A 25,853-nucleotide genomic window follows, 5' to 3' on the forward strand; every position below is an offset into this window, starting at 1 on the left:
TTGGATGGCTTAAGAGCACATTCCTCTTTCTAAGAAGTTTTTTTTTTTTTTTTTTTTTTTTTTTTTTTTAAAGTAAAGCAGATGCGTTGGCTCTACTCCCAGGGACTCTGCTTAATGACCTGTGTGAGGCTCGGGTACTGGTGTGGAGTTGGAGGTCGGCTTTCCTCTGCCTCCCCCTTACCTCGGTCACAAGTGCACATGCGCACACACACGTGCGCGCATCATTAGTCTGAGTCACTGGTGGTCATGCGAATGGTTGGAAACGGTGGTTTTCATAGGTTTGGTAGCTGGAAGATCACAAATGATGACAAAAATGTTGAGGTCCTCCAGGTTGGGGTCAGGTGAGAAGTCCCCAGGAGTCTGGTGCTTAAAAGACTTGGTTATCTTACCAGGTGACATCTTCTGGTCCACCAGAGAACAGAATAATACAACACTTTTCGTCCTCTCCTATGCACGGACACGGAGGTTTTGGGAATTTTCTCAGGGCATGACTTCTGGTTTTTGTTGGGACAGAGACTGAAATACTCCTCTGGTGCTCACCTGGAACCTTGAACCCTGAACTGCAGGAGTAAGGCATTGTCTCACAGATGAACCCCAGCTGAAGAATTCCGAAAGGTATGTCTCTGAATCGCACCACAGAAGCTGGGCTGTGCGCCCTAGGAGAGGCCAAGAGAGACTTCTGGTCGAGGGGAAGGATGATGGGGGGAGGATGAGGTCAAAGTGCGTCTGCTTAGGTCCTGCTCCGCCAGTAGATAAACAACAGTTCAGAGACTTATGGTGCTCTTACACGTGTACAATGTTTTCCGCTCCTGTCTGATTGCCCACAGACGTTCCGAGGACAGGAAGCAAAATCCTTGAAACCTGGAGCTCTAGGTTTGTAAATTTTAGAGCACACGCGTGCCAGACACTGATGAATATTTTTACTTTCTGACTCTGAAATCCATTGAAACAGAAGGTACGTCCATTCCACATTTTAATTTTAAGAGTGTTGAAGAAAAAAGGAAGCCATAACTACCTGGAATTTAAAACAAACAAAACCTCCAGGCACTGATGTATACTCAGAATACTTGTGGTACCCTCCTTCAGATCTTGTACTTCTTCAGATGTTCTGGGATGACAGTTCATCTTTATAATAAGTATTATCCCGGGATGTGTTGATTCCGGAATGTTTTATGCAGCATCAAGCATGATTTGTGTGAATGTGTGCGTGCGTGTGTGTTGTTGATCAGACCCAGGGGCTCACACTTGCTAGGCAAGTGATCTACCACTGAGCTCCACTCCACACCCCTCAAATATGATTTTTATTTGCTTTAGGCAGAGCTTCAGGCAAAGATAAAGGATTTTTGTTACACTTGACCTTTTGTTAATCCTTCAAGTGCTGGCAGCTAGAGTAAGCTTGATATGATGACCCAAATAATTAGCATATTTGTTTTATAAGTCGCCTTGTTCTATATGAAAAATGTGTTTTCTAATTAGTTAACCGTATTTTTTTTGATGTGAGCGTAAGCGAGAGAGCAATGGGCCTGGGAGAACCAAAATAGTGCCAAAGGAAGTGATGCAAATGTATGATGATGTAAATATGAAACAGTTTTTCCTAGCGTCGTAAATGGTTGAGGACAGTGAGAACACCACCTGCCCCTACAGTAGAGGCCATGTAATCCGAGCAGATCTCGGCAGTCTCTCCCACAACGCTGCAGCAGAGGCTGTAGGACAAGGACACAATGGCGAAATCCATGGAATCTCTAGCTTTGATTCTGTTAAAAGCAACGGTATAGGGAAATGAGAGGATGGCATTTGGGGGTGAGGTGGAGGAGGCTGGAGCTTGGGAAATATTTCCTGCCAGTCTATCTAACAGAGTCTTGTGGATATGCATTTTTTTTGTTTAGTTTTTTTTATACAAAAGAATTTGAAATCCTGTACATTTCCCTCAAATTATACCACTCAGTGCTAGTGGACAGAGGAATTCTTGAGCGATAATATATTCCAAAACCTCCTGTGGAGGCATGAAACCTTGGACAGTACTGGGTCTTAAATATGCTATGTTCATTTTACCTTTATTTCACTTTGAAATGGCCTCAAACACAAACTTTTATGACAGTATATTGGCATAACTGTTCAAGTTTATATCAGTTTTTATTAACCTCTCACTGTGGCAAATGTATACATTAAATATAACGATAGGTATTTATGAATAGGTCAACTGTAGTCTCCAAGGTTCATGGGGAAGAGGAAGTACAAAGGATCTCGATGAGATATGCACATGTACCAATTCCCCACACGGCATATATTTATCGTGTACCACAGGTGTATACTAATGAAAAGAGAGACGATCAAGACGTTTTAGAGCATGCTAAAGAAATGAGCAGTGTCTTTCTACCTCTTAAATTGGCAATAAGAGGTGTTTACAATTACTGTCTCTGCTAGAAATGTTAGGATCCTTCTCTCTCTGGAAATTCCTCTGAATGCTTATAAAATCAGATCGCTGTATTGCTGTAGGATAAGCTCTCAGCAGTGGAGGACTGGTTCTCCATCCAATTACTGTCCTTAGGAGTCAAAAGTTGCCAGTCTCTGCTTTGCCAGTTATGGCCCCAGGGATTTGGAATAACTAGTGTGAAAAGTGTTCTAGGAGATTTTTGTTGCAGCTGCTTCCCAGAGCTGTGCCGTCATCCCCTTCCCAGAGCACAGGTCTGGTCCACGGCCTCGGCCCTGCCTGGGAGAATCTCAACCCAGTGCAACTCAGCAGCCACCTGCCTAAGAGGGGCACAGTTCTGAGTCACAGATGTGAGCACCTGCCTGTTTGCTGTATTTCTCACAAGACTGTCTTGTTCTGTTATCTCTACTTCTCTTTCAATGTCTAAGCACCTAGCTTCCTCCTTTTCCAACTATTCCAAACAAAAGCCATTTCGTGGATACAAGCAGCTAACTCCTGGTGCGTTTCCATGAGAGAGCAGTGCTGTGCAGTGGGAAGGCAGTCATGAGTGCACAGCTGTGCACCGCATAGTGATGTGTATATATGATGGTGGCCTTCTAGGGTCATGTCACCTAGGGACAGCATAGCCACCTTTGGGTCAGTAGAGTCTGTGAGGGTGGCGCAAGGATAAAACTGTCTAACAATGTGTTTCTCAGACTGTATCCTGTCATTAAGTGACACATGACTGTAACTTAAAATCTCCTAGTGTCCACATTAAAAAACATACAAAGAAACAGGTGAAATGAATCCCATTAATACATTCAAAATAGTTTCATTTCCACATGCCATTTCCAATATAAAATCATTTTTTCATATTGTCTTTGAAATCCAACGTGTCTTTACAGTTGTGGTGCATCTTATTTCATATTTTAAGTTCTCAGTTGCCATATGAGCTCGTGGTTTCTGCGTTGGTCAGCAAAGTTCTAAAGGTTTGAGAAAGAGGTCATAGAAGGGAGACACCAGGATTTCATGGGAAGGAAATGTACAGCTCAGTAACAGTTATGAACTCTACCACTGTGGGAGGACAGCTTTCAATGGTGGTATTTTAAATTCACACCCCAAGGGTAGATCTCTTTACAAGAGTACTTTAATGCTCAAATTTTTTAAAATGTTATTTTAAACTGCCCGGCTAGCTCAGTCGGTAGAGCATGAGACTCTTAAAATGTTATTTCATAGTTCTTAAGGCTCCTAATTTTTAAAATATTTTCTCTTGAAGGGTGCCCTTTTCTTGTCCCCCCCAATAAGACTGGTTTTTCTGTAACAATAAGACTTTGGTAGATATATACTATAAGAATCATGTGCGTGGAACATAGTAGGGTTAAATGCTTCTAGAGCGAGAACACAGCCAGGTCAATTTCCAAGCAAAGTCTTAGTTGGAAATCTACACATTGTAAACATGATGGCCAAATACCCCACAACACCAAGTGTGTAGCTGAGTTTGTAGATTAGGAGAAACCACTTGTAGACCAGTCTGTGCTGTGAAAAATGGGGAGAAACACAGAATGTGGTGTATTAACAAGTATTGTGTCTTCTGCAAATATTGTTGTAAGTACATTTATATTTCCTAAAAGTGGATTTAATACATATTATACAGATATATATAGATATATATATATATATCTATATATATCATTCAAGATCGAGACTGTCAGTGTTGACTGTAACAGTGACAAGCAGTGTATAATGGAGCTGTCATGGCTGAATGCAGTGGAGCAGCCTGTAATCTGTCAGCTGGCTGCTTGATTGTGGGTTCGCGACCACCTGGGTAACTTAGTGAGACCCTGTCTTAAAATAAACACAAATAAATGAATAATAAAATTACTAGTAAGTACATTTACTAATTATGCTTATACATTTCTATATTTTAATTTATTTGTGTTTCTGGTGTCAACACCTGGCCTTCAGAAATGTTTCCTCTACCTGGAATGCTACATTGTCATTTAACCCTAGGGTTAGGGGAGAGTGGTTTTGGCCGGGGTGTTTGCAGGCAAGCAAAAAATGGGCCAAGTCCTGAGAGGAGACTCCCCAGCAGTCCTGCCTCTTCTTCCCGCTGTGCCGCCCCCTGCCCCGTCCTCAGCCCTGGTACACAAGTCGTCAGTCACCTTTCACCTCCTCTGTATCTAAAGAGTGGTGTTGTCCCCCCCCCACCGCTCCAAGGTGCAATTCCAGGATTCAGCAGCCTTGTGCGGTGTTGTAGGGGTGACCCCTGGCTCCTGAGTGTCCTAGCAACACCCTTACCTAGGCCCACAGGGTTGACATGCTGCTGAAGGCGGAGGGAGAAGAGAGAAGGGGAGTTACAAAGAGCCTTTTACCTGCCTGTTTCCATCTTTGTGGACAGCAGGAGCTGCCTGACTCCTTTCTGCGGGAAGTCTGGGAAGAGATTGGGAGCCCATGGGAACACCGGCTTGGGGGGGTCCTTTTTGGTGCCCCAGGGCCAGATGGGGGGGTGGCTGGGATGTCGCTCACCAGGGTGTCCCGTGGGAGAAGCCTCTGGCTGACCGTGCCCCGTTCCTGCACATCTTCTCAAAGGCCTTTTCTGTCTCCCCCCGCCCACCAAAGTGCATTCAGAGTGTCGCTCTGATAGACAGACCGCTCAGGGACAGACGACCACAGACCCCTGGGCCCTTGACCTATTACTTATCCAAAGCACGATTTATGTTTTCTTCTGAGCTAGTGAGAGATTTAAAAGTGATTTTTGCTAAAAATCAGTGATTTTTAGCTTTGGGTATACAGATGTCTAATAAATAGATAACTAAAAGCAGAATAAAGCCTGGCCTTATTTTGCCTCTGTCTCCTTTAGTGCCTCAGAACTCTGGGTCAGAACCTTACTCAGCTCTGCGTCTAAGCCTGGCCGTCCCTTAGGGAGTGCCTGCCTACAAGTAGCAAATACGAGGCCGACTGACCCAAATGTGCATACACTATCTCGCCTCCCTTCAAGGCAGAGGACACCAAGAGATTTACAGGGACATTCAATACCACTAGGGGGCGCCTGCAAATCCCCAGGGGTGAGCTAAGTCTGCAGTCCTGTTGGATCCCAGCAGAACCTCCCTAAAACAGGAGCCTCTCCAATCCTCTCTTTCACAGCTGTGCCCCCTTTGGCTCCTCATGCCGAAGTCTTTCCCTTCCATCCTCACTCTGCCTGATAAATCTGCCTGTGCCTCTCACTGATGCATCCTGAAATGCTTTTCTGTGATAAATGGCAAGGAACCTACTTGGGGGGTAATTTGAGGTCCTCATGATTTTGGAGACTCTCTAAGGACCATTCTGTGACTACTTGAGATCTGCCCCACCCCACTTTGCTCCCCATTGGAGGCAGTATATTGGACCCTGAAGTTCCAAGTACTCACGTAAGCTAAGATGTTTCATTTTCCTGAGTCCAAATCAGAAGAAGCCTGCTGAGCCATTACGGTTTAAATGGGGGTTGAGGAGTAGCCTGAGGAATGAGTTCTCATAACATCATTTCTATGGTGAAATGCTTTCTCCACTTCAAGAAACGGACACACAAGGTACTTTCTCCGCCTGGGTGTCTCCTGCCCTGTGGGACGGGTAGGCATTGATGCACCTATACACTCACTTGGCTGCACACCTTAGCTTAAATTTCAGTAGGTCTGTGTCTCTTCTAAAAGGGGCCAGGGAGGGCTTTGGCGGTGTTTTTGCTATGGTTGCACGGAAGTCGCTGGCTCTTTGGATTTGCCTGTGCTGAGCAGTTTTGGAATTCAGTGCTGTCAGGTGAAAGTGGAAGCTTATGCTGCTCAAAGGGTAACAATGGAGGAGCAGACAACTCCAAGAGGGGCCGCCTACTGAGCCCTCAACACCAGCTTCCAGGCTCCTTGATGCCACACATCTTGGGCACATCCTCTCTCTGCCACGGGGGGCCTCTCTCAAAGGGGTGCCAGCGTGAGAGTTGCTCCAGGGCTAACAGCTTTGTGAACTGCAAGGTGTGGAAGAAACAGCTTTACAGTGAGTCTTCTTTGGCTGATCCTGGGCTCTGTTGCTTACTCTCAGTGGGATCCTGAGTAACTGACCTGGCATTTCTGATCGCTCCACTTCTACGGTGAGGAGGACAGTGCCAGCTCCTGGGGTTGTCCTGAAGTTTACGTGATGTAACCTGTTAGTGTTTAAGAGACCTGGCGCATCGAAGCTCGGTATGTCGTGTTGCTGATATAGATTGTGTTAGATTTTTCATATGTCAAACTTCCTGCACTTTGAGGATACCAATTTCTGCAACACTGGAGCCCATAACTTCCCTTGCCACTCAGACCACCCTGTAAAGCAGGGAAGCTGGATAGGAGATCGTGTCCTGCTTCAGGTCAGCCCCAAACGAGAGAATGACCCTGCTCCGCCTTTGGGGGCTCTGCGTGGTGTTTCTGAGTCTGAACTCCTCTGCCCGCCTGAAAATCTGACTGTAGCAGGGGGAGAGGAAACTCACTGCCCCTTCTCTGGAAGTGTCCTCAGCAGGGGCTTGGGATTGTTCTAGGAGGAGGATCGGCTTTGAAACTGTGCTGCTGCTGGGGACTGTGCCTCTTGGGTTTGCTTCAGCACTAGGGCTGGTCTTCTTACCCTGTCATCAGACCTTTGAAGAAGCTTTTAAAGGTGTAAGAGCCTTACCCTGCTCCCAGGAGAAAAGGAAATCAACTATACCATCGCATGCTTACATTAGAGAGGATCCGGCAAGGAAGGAGTGAATTTATAGCGGGGTTCCTTCCTGAGAGGGGCTTCTGGGTGGCTCTGAAGGTGCAGCTGGTGATGTTGGAGAACACGCCCCACACGGACAGGGACCCAGCTTTATGCTGAAGTCCAGAGGGATGACCCACATCTGCAGCAAGGTTGCCGGCTGTCCCAGAAGTGAACAGTCTCCTTCAGCGACCTTGGCCCTGAAGGGCCACCTCCATTAGTGTTTACATTTCAGAGCTGAGGATGGAACACAGGGCCCCACACACGCCAGGACCATGTCCTACTGCTGAGCACACCCGGCCCGCCTCTCCGTCACATGTCACGTTCCCAGCCTTGGGGGTGGTGCGGGGCGGGGAGCCACTCGCTGGCCATCACCTTCCAGCTGCTCCTAGACACGTGAGGGAGACGATGGACACAGTCTCTGAAGAGTCCGGTGGGAAAGGACCCAAAATACCCACCGCTGTCCTTTCCTTTCATCTATTTCAAAGTAAAGTGAGTTGGGGCTTTGATAGCAGTGTGATTTTGGACGAGCGAGCCGCACTACCGCTGTGCGATCGGGGGTTCACTGAGAGCCCTGCTGCCTTCCGTGCTGCCCGGCAGGAGGCGAGGATCAAACGAAACTCGGGGTGGGTGGAAAAGCACACCGACACCACGCTGCACTCCACGCAGCGAGGGGCTGCTGTTGCCACCCTGCGCCCGTGTGGCAGTGCACGTCCGTGTCAGGGGAGGGGTGACCAGAGCAGCTTGGGACCCCAGCACCCTGCCCCTCGCCCTGCTCCAGCTTGGAGATCACACCCTGTCCTTGTCCTCTGCGCCTGACCCTGGTGCCCCGGACCGGACTGGAGTCCACGCAGTCTCCAGAGCGTTCTGTTCTTTAACCAGCCGGGCCCCATGTCACAGGCCAGGGAGAAGTTGCGAGAGTCCGCACCTCAGGCCTGCAGTTTGTTTACCTTCTTCAACTCTGTGAGGAAGCGGGGAGGCTTAGAGAAAAGAGTCTCTGTGTGCAGTTCTGGCTCCTTAGAAGTGTATAAGATCAAGAACCAAAACTATTGGGCGTGGCTTCCAAATGTAAGAGGGGCAAGGCCCACTGTCTCCTTTCCATGTCGGGTAAGCAGGAGTCCCTGGCTCATTTTCTCCTTCTACTGCTCTGTCCTCAGAAGCTGATGATCTGAGGTCTTCTTAGAATTGCTCTAAATCTCCTTTCAGAGAATGAAGGTTGCTATACATACGTGTCTGAGCAAAAATATCCATGGAGCAAATCTGAGATAGATGTCTGGAGTTCAGGAAAAAAGGTATCCTATTTTCTTTTTTAATTTCAGGGAAAAGAAAAATTTTTTTATGTTTGCTTGAATTAGTGAGATAATTGCTTCAGTGTTCCAAGCTATTTTGTGATTTTGGTTCAAGTTAATGAGCATGTTAGCACCTTTATTTATGACACAGATAAATATATCCCCAAGTAGGGAAACAGGCTTATTGAAGGAAGAAGAATAGACATTATGAGGACCTGAAACCTCTTCAATGATAATTGGGACTTAAAATATGGTTACATTAGCACTCAATTAGCAACTGTGGCTGTCTGCTCTTGATAATGAAAGTTGTACTATAGCTTTAAAAAATAATCTCATCAAGCCGGGCGTGGTGGCACACGCCTATAATTCCAGCACTCGGGAGGCTGAGGCAGGAGGATCACTGTGAGTTTGAGACCAGCCTGGGCTACATAGTGAGTTCCAGGACAGTCTCAACTACAGAGTGAGACCTTGTCTCAAAAAACCAAAAAACAAACAAACAAACAAACCAAAAACAAAACAAAACAAACAAACAAACAAAAATTTCTCATCAGCATTTTGGTCATTCATTACCCATAGCTGATTTTGGAGATGGTTATCTATCATAAATTATAATGTTGCTGACTTTTAAAGTCCAGTATTTCTGCCTCCGTTTTGCTCTGCTAGGTGAGTGCTCTACCACTGAGCTGTGTTCCCAGCCCTACGTTCATGACTCCTGACATCAAAGGAGAGGACCATGACCCTCTGTCATTTGTATCTTTCACCTTTCTAAGAATTTTATTCTCTTTCACATTTCTCCCATAAAAGATTTTTTTTTAAATAAAAAGTTGAGTTACTCGATTTTAATTCAGGGAAACTACTGTTTTATATTTTATACTTTAGATCATAAGCCAACATTTATAAAATTAAAATGCTTCTTTAAATTCATGGAGTTATAATTTATGAGAGTTTGGAGCTACAGTTTGCCTATATTTTTATAAAATGAGCTCTTTCCCCGTGGATCTATAAGAACAAGCCATTCCTAGAATATTCCAAATTTCTCTTCCTAGATTCGTGGACTGAATTAACTTGAAATAACAATGCGCAATGTATAGACACTGCTCTTTAAGATAAGCTTTGGAGATCAGAAATGAAAAGAAGGCAAAAAATCACTACAATGTATTATGTGTGCGAATATTTAATTTCTTAGCTATCTTTAAAGTGTATACCCAGTTCCGTAATTTCTCACGAGGCAAAGAGAAAGATCAGAAATTTGCATTATGAATTCAATAATTATTTGAGAAGTCAGTTTGAAATGAAGATCACATTTCATAGCAATTTAAAAATTCTTCATCCATTTCCAGAGCAGTTGAAACTTCTTAGTTTTAATAGGGACTGCCACAGATGAAATGTAAGAATGCCGTGCCTCATAAATAAACACGTGAACTATGTGGCATGGAGGTGCATACACGCGGAGGAGGGCGCCTGGCATCTGGAACGTGTTAATAATGCCAGAGGAGTCACATCTGGGCCAGGCATACGAAACACGTCTGCATTGCGGGTGACGGGCAGCCGGTGCATCCGGGTCATATCGCCCATGTCCTCCCCACCCACACATCAGTGCAGGACAAATTTCCTGATGAATCAGATGCCACCCAAGGTGCCATGTTGCTGTTTTTGTTGTCGTTGTTGTTGCTGCCATGCATATAATAAATGAGAAAAGAACTGCAGATCAAGTCAAGACAAAGACATTTGCCTAACTGGGCAGCGCGATGAATGGGTCACGCAATACTTAAAAAGGAAAGAAGAAGAAGAAGAGAAAGAAAAGGAAAAAGAGAGAGATGATGAAAGAAAGGTTTGCGATGCTCACTTCCTTTGCACTACAAATCCCCAACTATTTGCAAACATTTGTGCGCATGCGGATGGGTTGCAGGAGCAAAGGGGGATGCTGGGGGGTAAGCAGAGCAGTTTGGGGGTATAAATGACTCCAGGGAACATTGCTGCTATCTGCACAAAGGCAATAAGGGGATGTGAGGACATAAATCAAGCAAGAAATTATGGAATCTTGGCACATAAAGGGCCCTAGAAATTCAGTGGGTCCACATGTCTATGTCCAAATCAATCCAGACAGTTGATTCTGTTATTTAACTCTGAAAGGGTATTCTGCATGGCTATGCGGGTATGTGTGTAAGTTCTGCATATATTTATTATGCCTTGCCTCATTTTAAAGCGATTTGGCCAGACACAATGCTTTATTGGCACAATAATATTTTCTAGTGTTTTACAGCTCTTCATAGGCAGGAAATTTGATTGAAATAGAACAATGTTTCAATCTGTGGCACATTATTCGCCTGTGTATTGAGGCAAATTAACAGTATGTGTGAAACCCAATTCTGTGAAGGTAGTTCTCAAACCTTCAGTGGACTTGAAGAATGATAGGTTTCTGTTTTAGCACCCTGTTTTATACTTTCTGCAGATATGAAAAAATAGGTGCATATAAAAAAGTGCAGTTTATTGAAATACATTTTACTTTTAATTAGATGCTATCAAAAGCATTTGGAAATAATTTAACTTTGAAGCTCTGGCAATGTCTATGCTGTATTGTAATTACCAGATGGAAAGAGAGAAATCCAAATATTCAGATGGTTGGTCTATACAGTACTAGAGATGTGATTATTTAGAACTTTCCAGGTATTTAGTATTATCCCAAACAAAATGAGAATTTTCCACTTTCTACCTGCAGTCACGTAGGAGCAGTTAATGTTATTTAAAATTTTATATTCCAAGTAAATCATTTCTTTTGGTTTAGATATTATAGTCATCTGCGCTGAATCATGCAGCTCCTACAGACCACAAAATATGGTCTGTAGCAAGTGTTGAAAGGAACAGCTCAGAAGAGGGGAATGTTTGGTAAAAGTTGAATCTGTGCTTTGGGAATCAGCATGAGATAATGTGAAAATAGTAACACTGCATGTATAATAAGTAGGGCCTTCAGGATGCAAATAGTTTGTATACATGATAATGCCTTCCGTACACAAAGCCATCTGACATATTGTGTGTGCACTTCCTACATTTTTTTTTTCTAATTTCTTTCCCTTGCTTAACTGCAGACTCAGACAACAAGTGACCTGGGCCCCTATCTGTCATCCATCTGCATGATTGTTCCATACCAGGACACACATATAACAGTTGCAGAATTGCTACCCCTGTGCCATGAGAGACAAATTTATCAAGTAGAGTAGAGCGCTGCTAATGTGCAGATCCTATTGGTTGAATCTTCAGACTCTGCTCATTTTCAAAGTTACTTAGGTCAGCAATCCCCCGGCCCCCTTCAGGGAAATTGTTTCAGACGCTTGTAATGCAGTTAGACCCTCGTCACAGTCTCCATTTCTCCCTGGGATTCTCCAGTCTAATTGATTTTTAAATATTTGCATAGTTCAAGGTCCACCTTTTTGTACCACACAGTCTGTGGGATTTGACAAGTGTGCTGTCTAGAATTTACAAATGTGGTATCAGACACATTTCACAGTCCCGAAAAAGCCCATTTCACGTTTAGCCTTCCCCCTTCCTCCGAAACACCCTAATCACCGATCACAGTGCTATATAGTTGGAATGCCACGAAGTTGGAACTACGCATATATGGCCTTTTCATCCTGGCTTGTGTCACCAAATGCTGTGGTTTAGATCTAAAATGTCCCCAAAGTCCCATGTATTCAAAGGTCGGGCTTCTGGAAGGTGACTGGATTATGAGAGCCTCACCTCATCGGTCTATTGCTGAATTCACAGCTCAGTGCACTGCTGGGAGATGGGGTCTAGTTGGAGAAGGTAGGTCACAGGGGTTGTGACCTTGAAGAGTGTATTCTCTTCCTCTGTTTCTTGGCTGCCATAAGTTGAACAAGTTTCCTATACCACACCTCCCACCATGCCACTCCACCACGCCATTTCTGCCTTGGAGCCAGCCAACCATCAGCTGAACCCTCTGAAGCCATGAGCCAAAGAAGCCTCTCCTCCTTAAATTGTGGCGGTCAGGTATTTTGTCCCAGTGATGGGAAATCCAACCAACACATCCAGGTTCCTGCACATCTTTTCATGGGTTGATAGCATCCTTCTTTTTATTGTTATATAGTATCCCAGTGCACAGATACACCACAATTTGCTTATTTATGTAGCTTTTGCAAGACATGTTGGTTGCTTCCAGTTTGGGATGGTAATGATTAAATGTGCTGTACATATTTACATGCAGGTTGTATGTGAATGTACATTTTCAGTTCAATTAGTCTGTACCTAGAAGAGTGATTGCTGGTTCATATAGTAAGATTATAATTACTCTAGCTTTATAGGAGACAGCCCAATAGCCTCTGAAAGTGGCTTTTCAGTTTTACATTTGCAACATGAAAGTTCTTGTTTCTCTATGTTTTCATCAACATCTACCACTGTTAGTTTTTTGGACTTTAGCCCTTCAATAGGTATATATTTATATCTCATTATTGTTTTAATTTGCAATTCCCTATGATGATGAATTTCTTTTCATATGCTTGTCAGCTGGAGATCCTTCTGATAAGGTGGCTTTTCAAAGCTTTTGTCCTTTTAAAGTTAGCTTTGTATGGTATAAGTATAATTTGGATACAATTCCTTTATCAAATATGTGTGATTACATAGCTGGGCGTGGTGGCGCATGCCTATAATCCCAGCACTCAGGAGGCTGATGCAGGAGGATTGCTGTGAGTTTGAGGCCAGCCTGGGCTACATAGTGAGTTCCAGGTTGGTCTCAATTACATAGTGAGACCCTGTCTCAAAAGACAAAAAACAAATATGTGTGTTTACAAATATTTTCTCTCAGTTTGTGGTTTTTAAAATTCTCTCAATAGTATCTTTCATGAAATTGTGTACTATTTCAATAAGATCCCAACTACCAATATTTTTTTTAAGGAGCGTGCTTTCAATATCATGTCTAAAAACTCACTGCCAAACACAATTCACCCAGGTATTTTCCCTGTATTATCTTCTAAATGTTCTACACTTTTATATAGATTCTAAGAACTATTTTGAATTAATTTTCATGAAAAGAATAGATTTCACATCCAGATTTTTTTTTTCCATTTGGAATTATTCTGTCACCATTTGTTGAAGACTATTCTTTCTCTAGTGAATTCTTTGTTTCTTTTGTCGTGGACAAGTTGATCTATTTGTGTGGGTCTGCTTGTAGGTTCTTATTCTGAGCTAGTGATCTACCTATTCTTTTACCAGTACCACATTATATTGCTTAAAACAGTTTTACAATAAGACTCAGGGTTGAATAGCCTTAGTCCTTCCACTTTGTTCTTCTTTGGGGTTGTATTGTCTATTTTGGGTCCTTTGCTTTGTAAACTACAGAATTGTATTAGTGGTATACCCAGATCAGCTTGTCGGAATTTTGACTGGGCTTGTGTTTAATCTATAGATTGGGCTGGGAAGAATTAACACTTGAACAATTTTGAATCTTCCGATCCACAGATATGGAACATCTTTCCACTTGTTTTAGAACTTCTCAGTTTTCTGCATACAGATCCTGCATATATTGTTAGATCTGTTTACATATTTCTTTTCTTTGGTGTTATTGTAAATGATGTTTTAATTTCAAACTGTTTGATGCTAGTGTATAAGAAAGCAACTGACTTTTGTACCTTAACCTTGTGTCTTACAACCTTGCTCTTATGACTTCGTAGTCCTAGGAAATTTTGATTTCGAGGGGGTACGTCTTCTATAAGACATTCCTCATTTAACAACAGAGTCAGATGCATGTGATTAGGTTGTTAATTGATTGCTAAATGAGGAATTGTATACAGTATGTACATTACAATATTTAGAACAAAGAAATGGTCAACAGAAACTCCAACTTGCTTTTATTTGTGTAACTTTAACATGTAGTACTATAATGTATAACAGAACATAAAGCTATATATAGTGCTATACCATACAGTATATCAGCAAAACTTACAGTACTGTATAAACAAAGTGTATGTACAAAGAAAGACACTGAGGCACCACCATAAACAAGAGGTACAGAACTGTATAAAAATGATGGGTCGTAAGTCTGAGCAGTCATTAAACAAGGAATATCTGAACAATCAGATGATCTGTAAATAAAAAATGTTTTATTTCTTCCTTCTCAACCTGTGTACTTTATATTTCCTGTACTTACCTTATTTCACTAGCTGATTTCCCAGAATAATGTTGAATAAGATTAGGAATAGACAATTGCCTTTAAGAGAAATGCATCACTTTCCATCCTAAAGTGTGGTACTGTAGATTTTTGAGAGAAATGTTATATTTTGAGTCACTAAACTTCCCAGGTGAGCAAGGACTTGAAACCCTCCTGCCTCAGTCTACCAGTGTGTTGGGATTACAGGTGTTTGTCACTATGCCCAGTTGGCTGAATGTTTTTACTTTTTTCTTTTTGGTACCAGTGATTGAACTTGGGACCTTGTGCTTGCGAGGCAGATGGCAGAACCACTGAGCTAAATCCCCAGCCCTTTTATTTATTTTTTAGTTGAAAGTTTTCATATGAACAAGTGTTGGATATTGCCCAGTGCTTTTCCTTCATCTATTAATATGATCATGTGACTTTCTTCTTACTGTAGTTATGTGAATTGATTTTTAATTATTAAATTTGGCTTTTAGATGTGGAACAAATCTCACTTTGTCATGCTATATAATTTTAACATATTATTGGATTTTATTTGCTAAATTTGTGTTTAAGATTTTTGCATTTGTATTTATAAGAGATATTGGTCTGTAGTTTTCTATGTTAGATTGTCTTCATCTGGTTTTGATTTTGAGTAATTCTGGCTTCAATGAATGAGTTTGTCCCCAATTTATGATAGAGAATTGATATCTCTTCTTTAAATTATTAGTAGGTCTTAGTAAAACCATCTGGACTTTGAGCTTTCCTTTTGGGAAAGCTATTAATTATTGATTCAATTTTTAAAAATACATACAGTCCTATTCATCTAATCTATTTCTCTTTGTGTAAGTTTTTATATAGTTTGTATTTTTCCAGGAATTGGTCCATTTATTCTAAATTATCCAAATTGTGGGCATAGAATTATTCATAATATTCTTTTATTTTTCTTTTACATCCATGGAATCAGTAATGATGACTTTTCTTTCTTTTTTGATATTTGTTCTCTCTCTCTCTCTCTCCCTCTCCCTCTCCCTCTCCCTCTCCCTCTCTCTGTGTCTAGGAGTTCATTATCTTTTCAGAAAGCTTCTTTTGGGTTCACTGAGTTTCCTCTATTGATTTCCTATTTTTAATTTCACTGATTTCTTCTTTAATTTACATTTCTTTTCTGCTTGCTATAACTTTAAATATTCTTTTTTTCGAATTCCTAAGATAGATTCTTAGACTATTGCTTTCAAATCCTATTTCCCAATATATGCATACAAGGCTATAAATTTCTAGTTTGTGGACTAAGAATAGTTTGTATGATTTCTATCCTTTTAAATTTATCTTGCTGTATTTTATGGCCTGGAATGTGGCTTATCTTGAATGTTCCATGGGATGTTGAAAGAATGTCTGTCTTGCTGTTGTTGGATAAAGCATTCTAGAAACGTCAACTAGAGCAAGTTGATGGGTGGAGGTGCTCAGTTCAACTCAATCCTTACTAATCTCCTGCCAGCCTGATCTACCAACTTCTGAAAAAGAGGTGTTAAAATCTCCAAGTATAATATTAGATTTCTCTGTTTCTTTTGTAGTGTTTTCAGTATTTGCCTCTACATTTTGGTGTTCTTTTGTAAGGTACATACACATTAAAAACAGTTACATCTTCTTGAAAAACTGACCCATTTATTAGTATGGAAACCCCCTCCTAATCTCTGATAGTTTGCTCTTCCTGATGTCTGGTTAGTCTGAAATTAAATAGGTAATCCAGGTTTCTTTTGATTAGTCTTAGCATAACATATCTTTCTCCAAACCTCTACTTTTCACATATTTATATTTTTACATTGAGTTTCTTATAAACAATATACAACTGGGTCTTGTTTTTTAAATCTACTCTGAAAACTCCTGTATTTAATTGGTTTGTGTAGACCCTTGCATCTGAAGTGAGGCTTGATATAGTTGGATTACTATGTACTATACTTCTAACTCACACTTGTTCTTGGTTTCTTACCAACTCCTTTGCCTTCTTTGGTTTTAACTGAGCATTTTATAGGGTTCCATTATTTTAGTGTACATTAATACTGTAAAACCTTTTTAGTGGTCTCCCTGGAGTCAAGACTATACATTTACAATTGATCAGAGTTCATTCCAAATAATACTGTATTATTTCATGGTAGTTTAGAAACCTTCTAATGGAGAATCCCAGTTTCTCCCACAACCCCCATTTCATATCTTGTTGCCATTCATTTCCCTCATCCTTACACTACAATTAGTCAGCAGATTGTTACTATTGTTACTCTGGACAGTTTCTGAGTAGATCAATTAAGAATACGATAAAAATTAATTGTATCCCTCATCTGACACTCTTTCTTTAAATTGACCTGAGTTTCTGACCTAAATCACCTTACTTCCGAAGAGGCTTTTGATGTTTCCTAAAGTAGGTCTGTTTATGATGAATACCTTAATGTTTGGTTTGTTTGAGATAGTCGATTTCTCCTTCAGATGTGAAGGAATCTTTCTCTGGACATAAAACTCTATGTTGGTGGATTTTCCCCCCTCAATATGTGAATAATTTTACTCTGCTTTCTACTTTCTTGCATGGGTTTGTTAGGAGAAATTTGATTAATTCTAATCCTTGTTTCCCTACATGTAGGGTTTTTATTTTTCTGTCTGGCTGTTTTTAAGGTTTCTTTGTCTTTGGCTCTCTGCAGGGGGAATATGACAGGCTTGGTATAGATTTGTTGGTATCTCTCCTACTTGGTGGTGCTCTTGGGTCTGTGGTTTGGTGTCTGTCATTAACTCTGAGTCATTATTACTACAAGTCAGTCATGGAAAACCTTTTAGAGCTTTCAAGGATACAAACAGTCCACAGTGGAATGAGTTCCATAATTTCCCACCATGGCTGTAGGTATTTCCTCAACTCCATTAGTGCTTTCTTCTTTCACTGTTCCAATATGTGTTATACTTTTTGAAATTGTTCCACAGTTCTTGAATATTGTTCTTTTTCATTCTTTTGCTCCTTGCATCTCAGTTTGGAAAGTTTCTACTGACTTTACCCTCAAGCTCAGAGTCTTTCCTCAGTCTGTATCTATTTCACTGATGGGCCCATCAAAAATATTCTGCATTTCTGTTACAGTATTTGTGTTTTATTTCTAGCATTAATTGTATATTATTTTCTTTTCCAGTTTTCTTTGTTTGATTGGTTTTAGTTTTGGAGATAGGGTCTTGGTATGTACCCCAGGCTGACTTTGAACTTGCAGTCCTCTTACCTCTACCTCTTCAGAGCTTGTATTACAGGTGTGCACCAGCATGTCCAGCTATATTATATACTTTCTTAATTTCCACAACCCACCTATTTTTGTATGTGGTCTATTTTTTCCATTAGAGATTCTGGCATATTAGCCACAGTTACTTTATTTTTTCCATGCTGAGAATGGAATCCAGGGCCTCATATACACTAGACAAGTGCTTTACCACTGAGCTACACCTCCCAGTCATGACCACAGGCAGTAATTTACTTTTAATCACTGGTCTAATAATTCCCAAATCTCCGCCATATCTGAATCTGGCTCTGATGCTCGCTTTGTCTCTTCAGACTGTGTTTTTCTTTCCTTGAAGCATGACTCATAAGTTTTGGCTGGAGAGCAGATGATATTTTAGGTAATAGGAATTGAAGTAAATAGGCCATTAGTGTGAGGTCTTGTGGTGAGGGTCTTGTGTTAATTTAACTAGGAGTTGGGCTATTTAATGTTTGCTGTAGCTTTATGTGTCAGAGGTTTCATTTCCACTAGTGACTTTTTAAAAATGTTTCTCCAGGTGTCTCTGGGTTTCTGAAAAACTTCTTCACAGAGCCTGAACTTTGTGGCTCTCAGCTCAAACTCACTCTTACTGATCAGGATCCCATAGATGCAGTCGGGGGGGAGTGTAACAGAATGTTCTGTCTTCCTGTGTTTATCTTTCTTAGGCTTCTGTCCCTGAGCTTTGACCTTCTCAAGTGTTTCTCCACGTTTTGATTTCTTTGGGGGTCATATGGGAAGCCTCAATGGAGATGGAGTCGGGAAATTTCTCTCCCTCAGCACTGGATAAGGTTCTGGCAAAACTTTTCCTCTTGTTGTTGGCTTTCTTGTGGGGCACACTTTGGGTCTATCTAGTTCATAATGACCCAGAGTAGCTTCCTCTTGCTAGAAGCATCAGTTTTTCTTGGTTCTTTACCACGAGGACCTGGTAAAGTTCTTGAAGGTAAAACTTGTGAAAATATGAGTTGCCCCTAAGATGGTGGCTACCAAGTTTCTGACTCCTGTCGTGGTCTAGACTCCACTTTTAAATTCTTCCTACCAGCCTATGGATCTGGCTGCTTCCACTCCCAGGAAGCAGATCTTACCTGAGATCACCTGCATCACCTGTCTCTATAGATTTTAAGGTGGTTTTCCCTGTGACTTTAATTTAGTAGAAGACGGGTTCAAGTTTTTGAAAAAGAAAAGTAGTTTGCTCAGATTTGTTCTTTTTATAAGATAGGAGTGATGCCTTCCAAGTTTTTTACGTGTTGGAGATGAAACCAGATGTTCTTCCTATTTTTCTTTTCATATTCCATCATTTTAAAGGCCAGGGAACTGAGGGTGAGTGAGTAGCTAGATCTTCTACCTCTTAAACAAGTGCTGTTCCTTTCGTCATCCTGACTCCAGTTCCTATCCATACATTTTGCAAAACCAGCTGAGAGAACTGTCCTAAAAACAGCATTGGCAGAGTAGAAGGTTGTGGCAAGGCGAGATACACAGGTGCACTGATTGGAAAAAGCAACCAAAAATCTAGTGGAGAATGTAGACCAAAGGCCAAATGGGTTACTTTAGCTTTACAAAACATCTAGAAAAGGATTCTCTTATTGGCAGACTGCTTTCATAGGATATTATTAAGTTTGCAGAAATATTAGAGATAAGCAATATCTCTTGAATACATTCAGAGCCAAGGTTGGCGGATAAGTCGCTGTCAGAAGTCCTCATAGGAAAACGTGTCTGAATCACAACTCTGCAGGATGGGTTCTTATCTTGGGTACTGTCATTTACAGATAAGGGAATGGGGGTTCAGAGATATTTAAGGAGCTTGTCCTTATCTGACAGCAAATAACTAGTGAGACTAGATTCTGGTCTGTTCTCTGCAACTAATTAGTTATATGACTCTGGCCAACTTACTTAAACTCTCTGAACTACACTGCACAAAGGGAAATAAAAAATAATTACCACACAGGTTAACTGAGCTAATGTACAAAAAGCACTCATTGTGGCTATAATAGCAATTTATATGAAAATTTATAATATGGCAGTTTTATATATTATAATAATAATTATATTACAAGAATGTAGTAATTATAATTAATATATATGAGTTCATTTGTAATATATCGATGGAGGTTATAATATCAAGTCATGGAAATAAACTTTACTATATAGTCCTTTATAGAAAAGAGCTAAAAACTTCATGAATCTTATGTGTTCGGAACGCTCAGTAGCTCTGACAGTTTCCACATAATCTGGGAGCCAAGAGAAACAATCTAAAAGCTAAGTATTCTCTAAATAGGCGACTTAGGCCAGCATTTTTGGAAACATGCCCATCAAATCCCAGCCCCAGTGCATACCAGAGGGTAGGTCATTGGGCCTAGTTTTTTTCAATTGTTCATGTAAGAACGGTGAGGAAGCAGGGTTAGAATAAGCCAAGGCATCCTGGGGACCATTTCCTGCTCCAATGGTTGCAGACGTCCTGGGAGTTCGTGGAAGGGCGGTATTCCAATGATGGGCTCTGGAGAATATTCCCAAGTGATGCAAAGTGTAGATCAAAGTCAGGGCTGCAACATGGGAAAGCTTGGCTTTCACCATGAGCCGAAGTGGATGAGCAGAGAACACAGGGGCCATGCAACCTCTCCTCCTCGGACAACATTACTAATAAAGGGACCGATGGAAAAAGAAGTAGAAAATGTCTCAGGGTCCAACCACCTCCCACGCTAACCCGGCAGAATCCCAGTGGGGCCACGATGAGACGCATCTGCCCTGGACTACCACGGGAGCACCTTCATCTCGGCTCTTGGCTTTATCAGCGTGCCAGGCAGCAGAGGCTATGGTCACGGTGACCCTGTCTCCTTCAAGGTGGTCCTTGGGACCACAGGGCCCCGCCAAGTAGTCATAAAATAGAGGAGCGATGTGGTAGAAGAGGCAGAAACAGCAACCTTACGGAGCTAAAGTGGGGTGACTGGGGGTCCTGAGGGCAAAGACAGCATCTCTAGGGAGGCATTGGAGGCAGTGTGGCCTGCGCAGCGAACAGTGGGAAAAAGAGCAGACACACACTTCAAAGGCCCAGGGGCCAGGCGGAGGGTGGCCTGCATGGGCCCAGGGCCGGCTACGTTAGTAAGGGCAGAACCTCCAGGGGCAGAAGCACCCAGAGGGGACTTGGAGTGCCGCAACATGTGTCCTCAAAGAGCTGACAAAAGGAAGATGGATTCTGTGACATAAGCTACCTCAGAAGTCCTCAAAAACGGGCAGAGGAGGGGTGAGACACAATTCAAGTCAACCAGCTTCCCAGTGCCGTGTGGCATGTTCACTGAGGACCTTCTCCCTTTGCAGTGTCCTCATGACTTATGCTCGAGTCTAAACCAGTGGCTCTCAAAGTATGGTCCCAGGACCGGCGGCGTCAGCATCGATGGGAACTTGCTAGGCATGCAAGTGGGCAGATCTTTGTGGGATCACAAACCCTGGAAGGAGACCTTGGAGTGTGATTTAACAAGCCCTGTGATTCTGATGTACCCTGCGATCTGAGAACCACTGCTCTACACACTGCAGTGGCAAGGTCACAGGTCCAGGAGGGATGGGGTGTGACGCTGAGCCCTGCCCAAGATGGGAAGTGCAGGTGGATTTGCTCCAGCGAGACAGCTCTGTGAGAGATCTTGCTCTGCGTTGTTGGGGTCAGTATGGCCTTTGCTTGCATGGACATGTTTTCATGGATATGCAAACCATTCATGGCAAGACTATTGCAAATATTTATTTGTTGTTTATTTATTGCTAAGAAACACAGCCTCAGTCTTTTGCTTTTCTCTTCCTAATCTTCCTTTCCCTGCACCATCGCCAGAAGTTGTCTACACATACTCAGGCCACCCCCCAAAACCAAAGGCTTGCCTATACCTATACTAAGGGCTCCTCTTGGCTCTACTGGCCGAATAATTTCTGTTGTGAAGAGCTCCCTTGTACTGTAGGAGTTTACCACCATCCTTGGCTCTGTCTGCCAGATGCCAGTAGGCGCTCCTGTCTCCTTTCTGTTCCCAACTGAGGTGTGACAATCCAAAATGTTTCCACACATTGCCGGATGTCTTGTGGAAGCAAAGCTGTACCTGGCTGAGAGCCGGCAAAACCCTCTTTCGAAATCACCGAGGAGGCAAATGGCAGTGAAAGGACAGTCAAGCTGACAAGCTGGAGCAGGCTGCCAGCAGCTGGGGTGACTCACACTGTAGGACCGGCCGTGCCTCTGTGTCCACCGCACCAGCACCCCCTGAGCCGTGACCAGGGCGCAGAGGAAGATCAAGACCGTCTTCACATGCATGGACTCGGGGCCCGCTGCGTCCTGTATGCCCGCTCCTGCTGCAGACTGGAACCAGTGAATGAGGTCATCTGAAAAGGCCCTCCCCACTCTGACATTCAGCAAAACAAACAAAACAAAACAAATAACAAACAAACAGCAGGCAGGGCTCACAGAAAGATGAGGGTTTCCAATATAGGTGGTGGTGAGTTTTTTATTACAAAGTCTTTCTTGCTTTCTCCCCTTCCTCCTCAGTTTGGGAAAACAATAGCCAATTCTATCATTAAAACCAATGCCACCAATAAACTCAATAAAAAAACAAACAAACAATGCCTCTCAGCTCTTTGTTTTCCCACATGAATTTCACTTGAGTCTTGTTTCTTTATCTCCCCCCCGCTCTGGTGTTTGAACCCAAGATCTTTGCACTGAGCCACATCTCTTTTAAATTTTGTTTTATTTTGATACTCTTACAAAAGTTGGCTAAGTTGCCCAGGCTGGGCTTGAACTCACAGTCATCCTGCCTAGTCTTGACTCGTAAGGTAAGCAGCGAGGCTGAGCAGCACTGTCGAGCCCTGGAAGACTCGAACCTAGTCCTTGATCTGCCAACTCATTGCTTTGTATCCTTGTGAAATTCACTCACCTTCTCTGAGTCTCAGTTTCCTCATTTGTATATTCAAGATAATCCCTCTATACCTCTTGGTTTATATGACATAATACTCATGCTCTTTCATTTGTGCCTAGATGAAAAATAATAACATTTATTAGGCATAATCACATAAAACTGTCATTTTTGAAAGTCAAAAACAGAAGAGCATTTCAAGTAATTTCAAGTACCTTCTACTATTTTCAAATAAAAGCATATCTGGCCAGTGGAGCCTATGCTGAAGGGGAGAGCGTTATCCGTGGGACAGGCAAAAGCTCCACAGTGGGCTACGTGGATTGTTCTGTAACTATGATGGGGAGAAAGAATGAGCCTTTGGATTTTCTTTGATACACACAGACACTCTGACGATAGAAGGATGCTTCTGGCTTTAGTTGGGAAGTTAGTTTTGCACAGTACAGCAAATCACTACCTAGTATGTCTTATGGTTTAACTGCCTAGAATAGAAATGACCTTGGAGAAAGCCTAGAGCAATGTTTCTTGACCTTGATCTTCAGGTAGAAATTACTGAAGAGATTTAAAAATCCCAGTGCCGAGCTGTACCTTGGATCAGTTAAGCACCATCGCTGTGTGTTAGGGGCCGAATCATTTCCCCTGCCCCAAGTTCTTATGGTGAAGACAGAACCCTCAGTTTCTGCACCTGTCAGCTGAGACTTGCCGACTCCTCTTGGCCTCCAGAATTCTGAGTAAATGAGTTTCTGTTGTTTAAGCCGCCCGGCTCTGGCGTTTTGTTAGCACAGCCTTAGCGAAGAAGCACAGATTTCCAGGATGGAAGCCAGGCATCATGAATTAATTTTTTACATTTAAAGTTATTTCTTAACTTATACCTGAACACCGGTACAGATCAATGGCGTATATATGATGTTTAAATGTTTAAAGCATTGGTCATTTTAAAAGCTTCCCACATGATTTTAAGGAGCAACTAAGATTGAGAACAGCTGGTCCAGAGCGGGAGAGAGTCCCGGAGTCAAGAGGAGGACAAAGGGGGAGGATTCTGAGTGTTTCCAACGGCTTTCTGAGTACTGGTTAACTGATCTCTCACTACGTGGGCACCACCAGTCACAGGTGCCTTAAAGTTTCCACTCATAAGTGGTCACTGTGTGCAGACAGCTAGGGAACCAACCAGAAAATACTGCTGGGGAATATTCTGTGCCACAAGGCTGTCACCTTTAAAGGCTCCTGAGGGCCAAGGGACTTCTCTGCTCCACCAGCATTTCTAGAAACCGGAAGAACCAAACGCTTGAGGAAGGGCCTCATCCAAATCCCAGGGGTGCCCCCTGCTGGAGAAGGTGTAGAAATGATCCCCGGGGAGAGCGCCAGAAGGTACATAGCTGGACAGAAACCCCTTCACTGATCAAATGCAGCTGAGGCCAGATCCTGGAAGTGACTTAAACAAAGTCGCAGAGCTCTTAACCTCTGTTGGAAGCTGAATTTAGAAGATAAGAATGATTTGTAGAAGCTCACATCAGTAAAGAATACATTCATTCCCTTGAAAAAATGCAGAGGGAAGAAAAATAAAAAAGGCACACAAGCTTAGTTATGGTTTTAACAGTCCTACGTCCAAAATAAATATTTAATATTCTATGTAATTAATGAACTTTCAACTTAGGCCATGTGGATAGAAGAGTGAATTCATCATCAATCTAAGATTGGACTTGCACAGATAGAAAACAAAATATTACTTGTGATGTTAATTTGTCTACTATATATGTGCGCACATATGCATGCACACTTGTATAATTAACATGCATCTCAGATGGGTTAACCTATGTGGAAGGGCCCTGAAAAGTATAAATTAGCATCCAAATGTAAAAAGCATTCCTTATTTTGTGTAGGAATAACACTGATAATCGATTATTACCATGCAAAAATCGAGGAACTGTTTATTTTTGTTTTGTGTGCAACTCATCATGCCCAGTGGCCTCATAGCAGTTTCCAGAACATATAGGGAGTACTACATAAAGAAAACCAGATGTACCATGTTCCTACAATAGACAGTAACTTGATATCACTGTATTTTAAAGGCTGTATTAATCTAGCTTTGTGGGACTGCGTAGATCACACTGCAGGAAACTGATGAAAGCCAGGCAGCTCTGGTCTACAGCACCTTTATTCTATAGATACTGGCTGTTTTGTCTCTGCCTTTTCTCTCTTGGGGAATTTACAAATAAAACGATAACTCCAATTTCTCATGCTGTTAAGGTGGGAATTAATTTTCATAAAGCAACTGTAAAAATACCAATCACTTACTTCCATGCGGCACCTTCGGAAAGCTTTGTGTGAGAAATCTGAAAAAAAGAATCCTCATTAAAATTTCCTTACTTTCTTAGCTTGTATTTTAAATCACTACACAAGAAACTCAAAAATCAGTAATGTTCTCTAGTAAGAGAATAATTAAGGATGAAAGCCCTAATAAAATAATTTGATACAGAATGAATACAAATGAGTAATAACAAAACATCAGCAATCGGGTCACTGTCGAGGAACATTTGGATTTGCTGCTAGGTTGGAGAACCTGACGTGGCTCTGTTCCTGCATTTTGGATTTGGCAAACTGGCCAAGATTAGAGAGACTTCTGGTAGACAGTGCCTCTCTGGCTTCCAGGATAACATGTATGAATCCAGTGCCCCGAAAATAACACTGATTGTGCTGCTATGTTAAATGATGTCAGTGAGTAAACATTCCTCCAAGTTCAAGATTCTAGAAACAGACACACTGGAGCTGTATTTGTTAGGAGCGCTGCTGACCCTCCTGGTACGGAGGCATCAGTAGTGACCCCAGTGGGGGGTTATTCTGGCCCTGTACTGTTGCAGTTGAGCTGGACAGCACAGAACCTCTTCCCAGGACAGAGTCCAACCATGTGCCACCTTCCCTTGATTGCTGCTAATCCACTGTTATTTGAAATCTTTAAATCCAATCACTGGAAAGACATCATCTGTGTGGAGAGCAAAGACAACTAATCTCCGGGCAAACGCTGTTTGAAAGCCAAAAGCCCCAAAGATGGCAAAGAAGGAAAGGCAAATAAAACATTTCTTTTCTTTTCTCTGCCTTCTTCAAATGGTATAAGTAATTCTGGCAGATGGAAAGAAA

At 42.2% G+C, this 25,853-nt stretch overlaps 1 protein-coding gene and 1 long non-coding RNA gene across 2 annotated transcripts in view; one reads left to right on the forward strand and one right to left on the reverse strand.

The window, feature by feature from the left end:
• The window catches only part of Rnf175 (ring finger protein 175), a 35,497-nt gene extending 13,303 nt beyond the window's left edge, over positions 1-22,194 (reverse strand). The window contains 6 exon segments of the mRNA XM_033759957.1: positions 1,637-1,754; positions 3,834-3,946; positions 7,165-7,250; positions 7,253-7,304; positions 22,031-22,134; positions 22,137-22,194. Of these exon segments, the coding sequence (XP_033615848.1) occupies positions 1,637-1,754; positions 3,834-3,946; positions 7,165-7,250; positions 7,253-7,304; positions 22,031-22,134; positions 22,137-22,194 (531 nt within the window).
• Positions 7,505-9,225, forward strand: LOC104864741. The gene is made up of 3 exons (XR_780973.2): positions 7,505-7,636; positions 8,351-8,436; positions 9,097-9,225. It is a non-coding gene; the product is annotated as an uncharacterized LOC104864741 (long non-coding RNA).
• Positions 22,195-25,853: the final 3,659 nt, after the last annotated feature.

This window comes from Fukomys damarensis, unplaced genomic scaffold (genome assembly GCF_012274545.1).
Source record: "Fukomys damarensis isolate Sample0158 unplaced genomic scaffold, DMR_v1.0_HiC HiC_scaffold_38, whole genome shotgun sequence".
Taxonomy (NCBI): domain Eukaryota; kingdom Metazoa; phylum Chordata; class Mammalia; order Rodentia; family Bathyergidae; genus Fukomys; species Fukomys damarensis.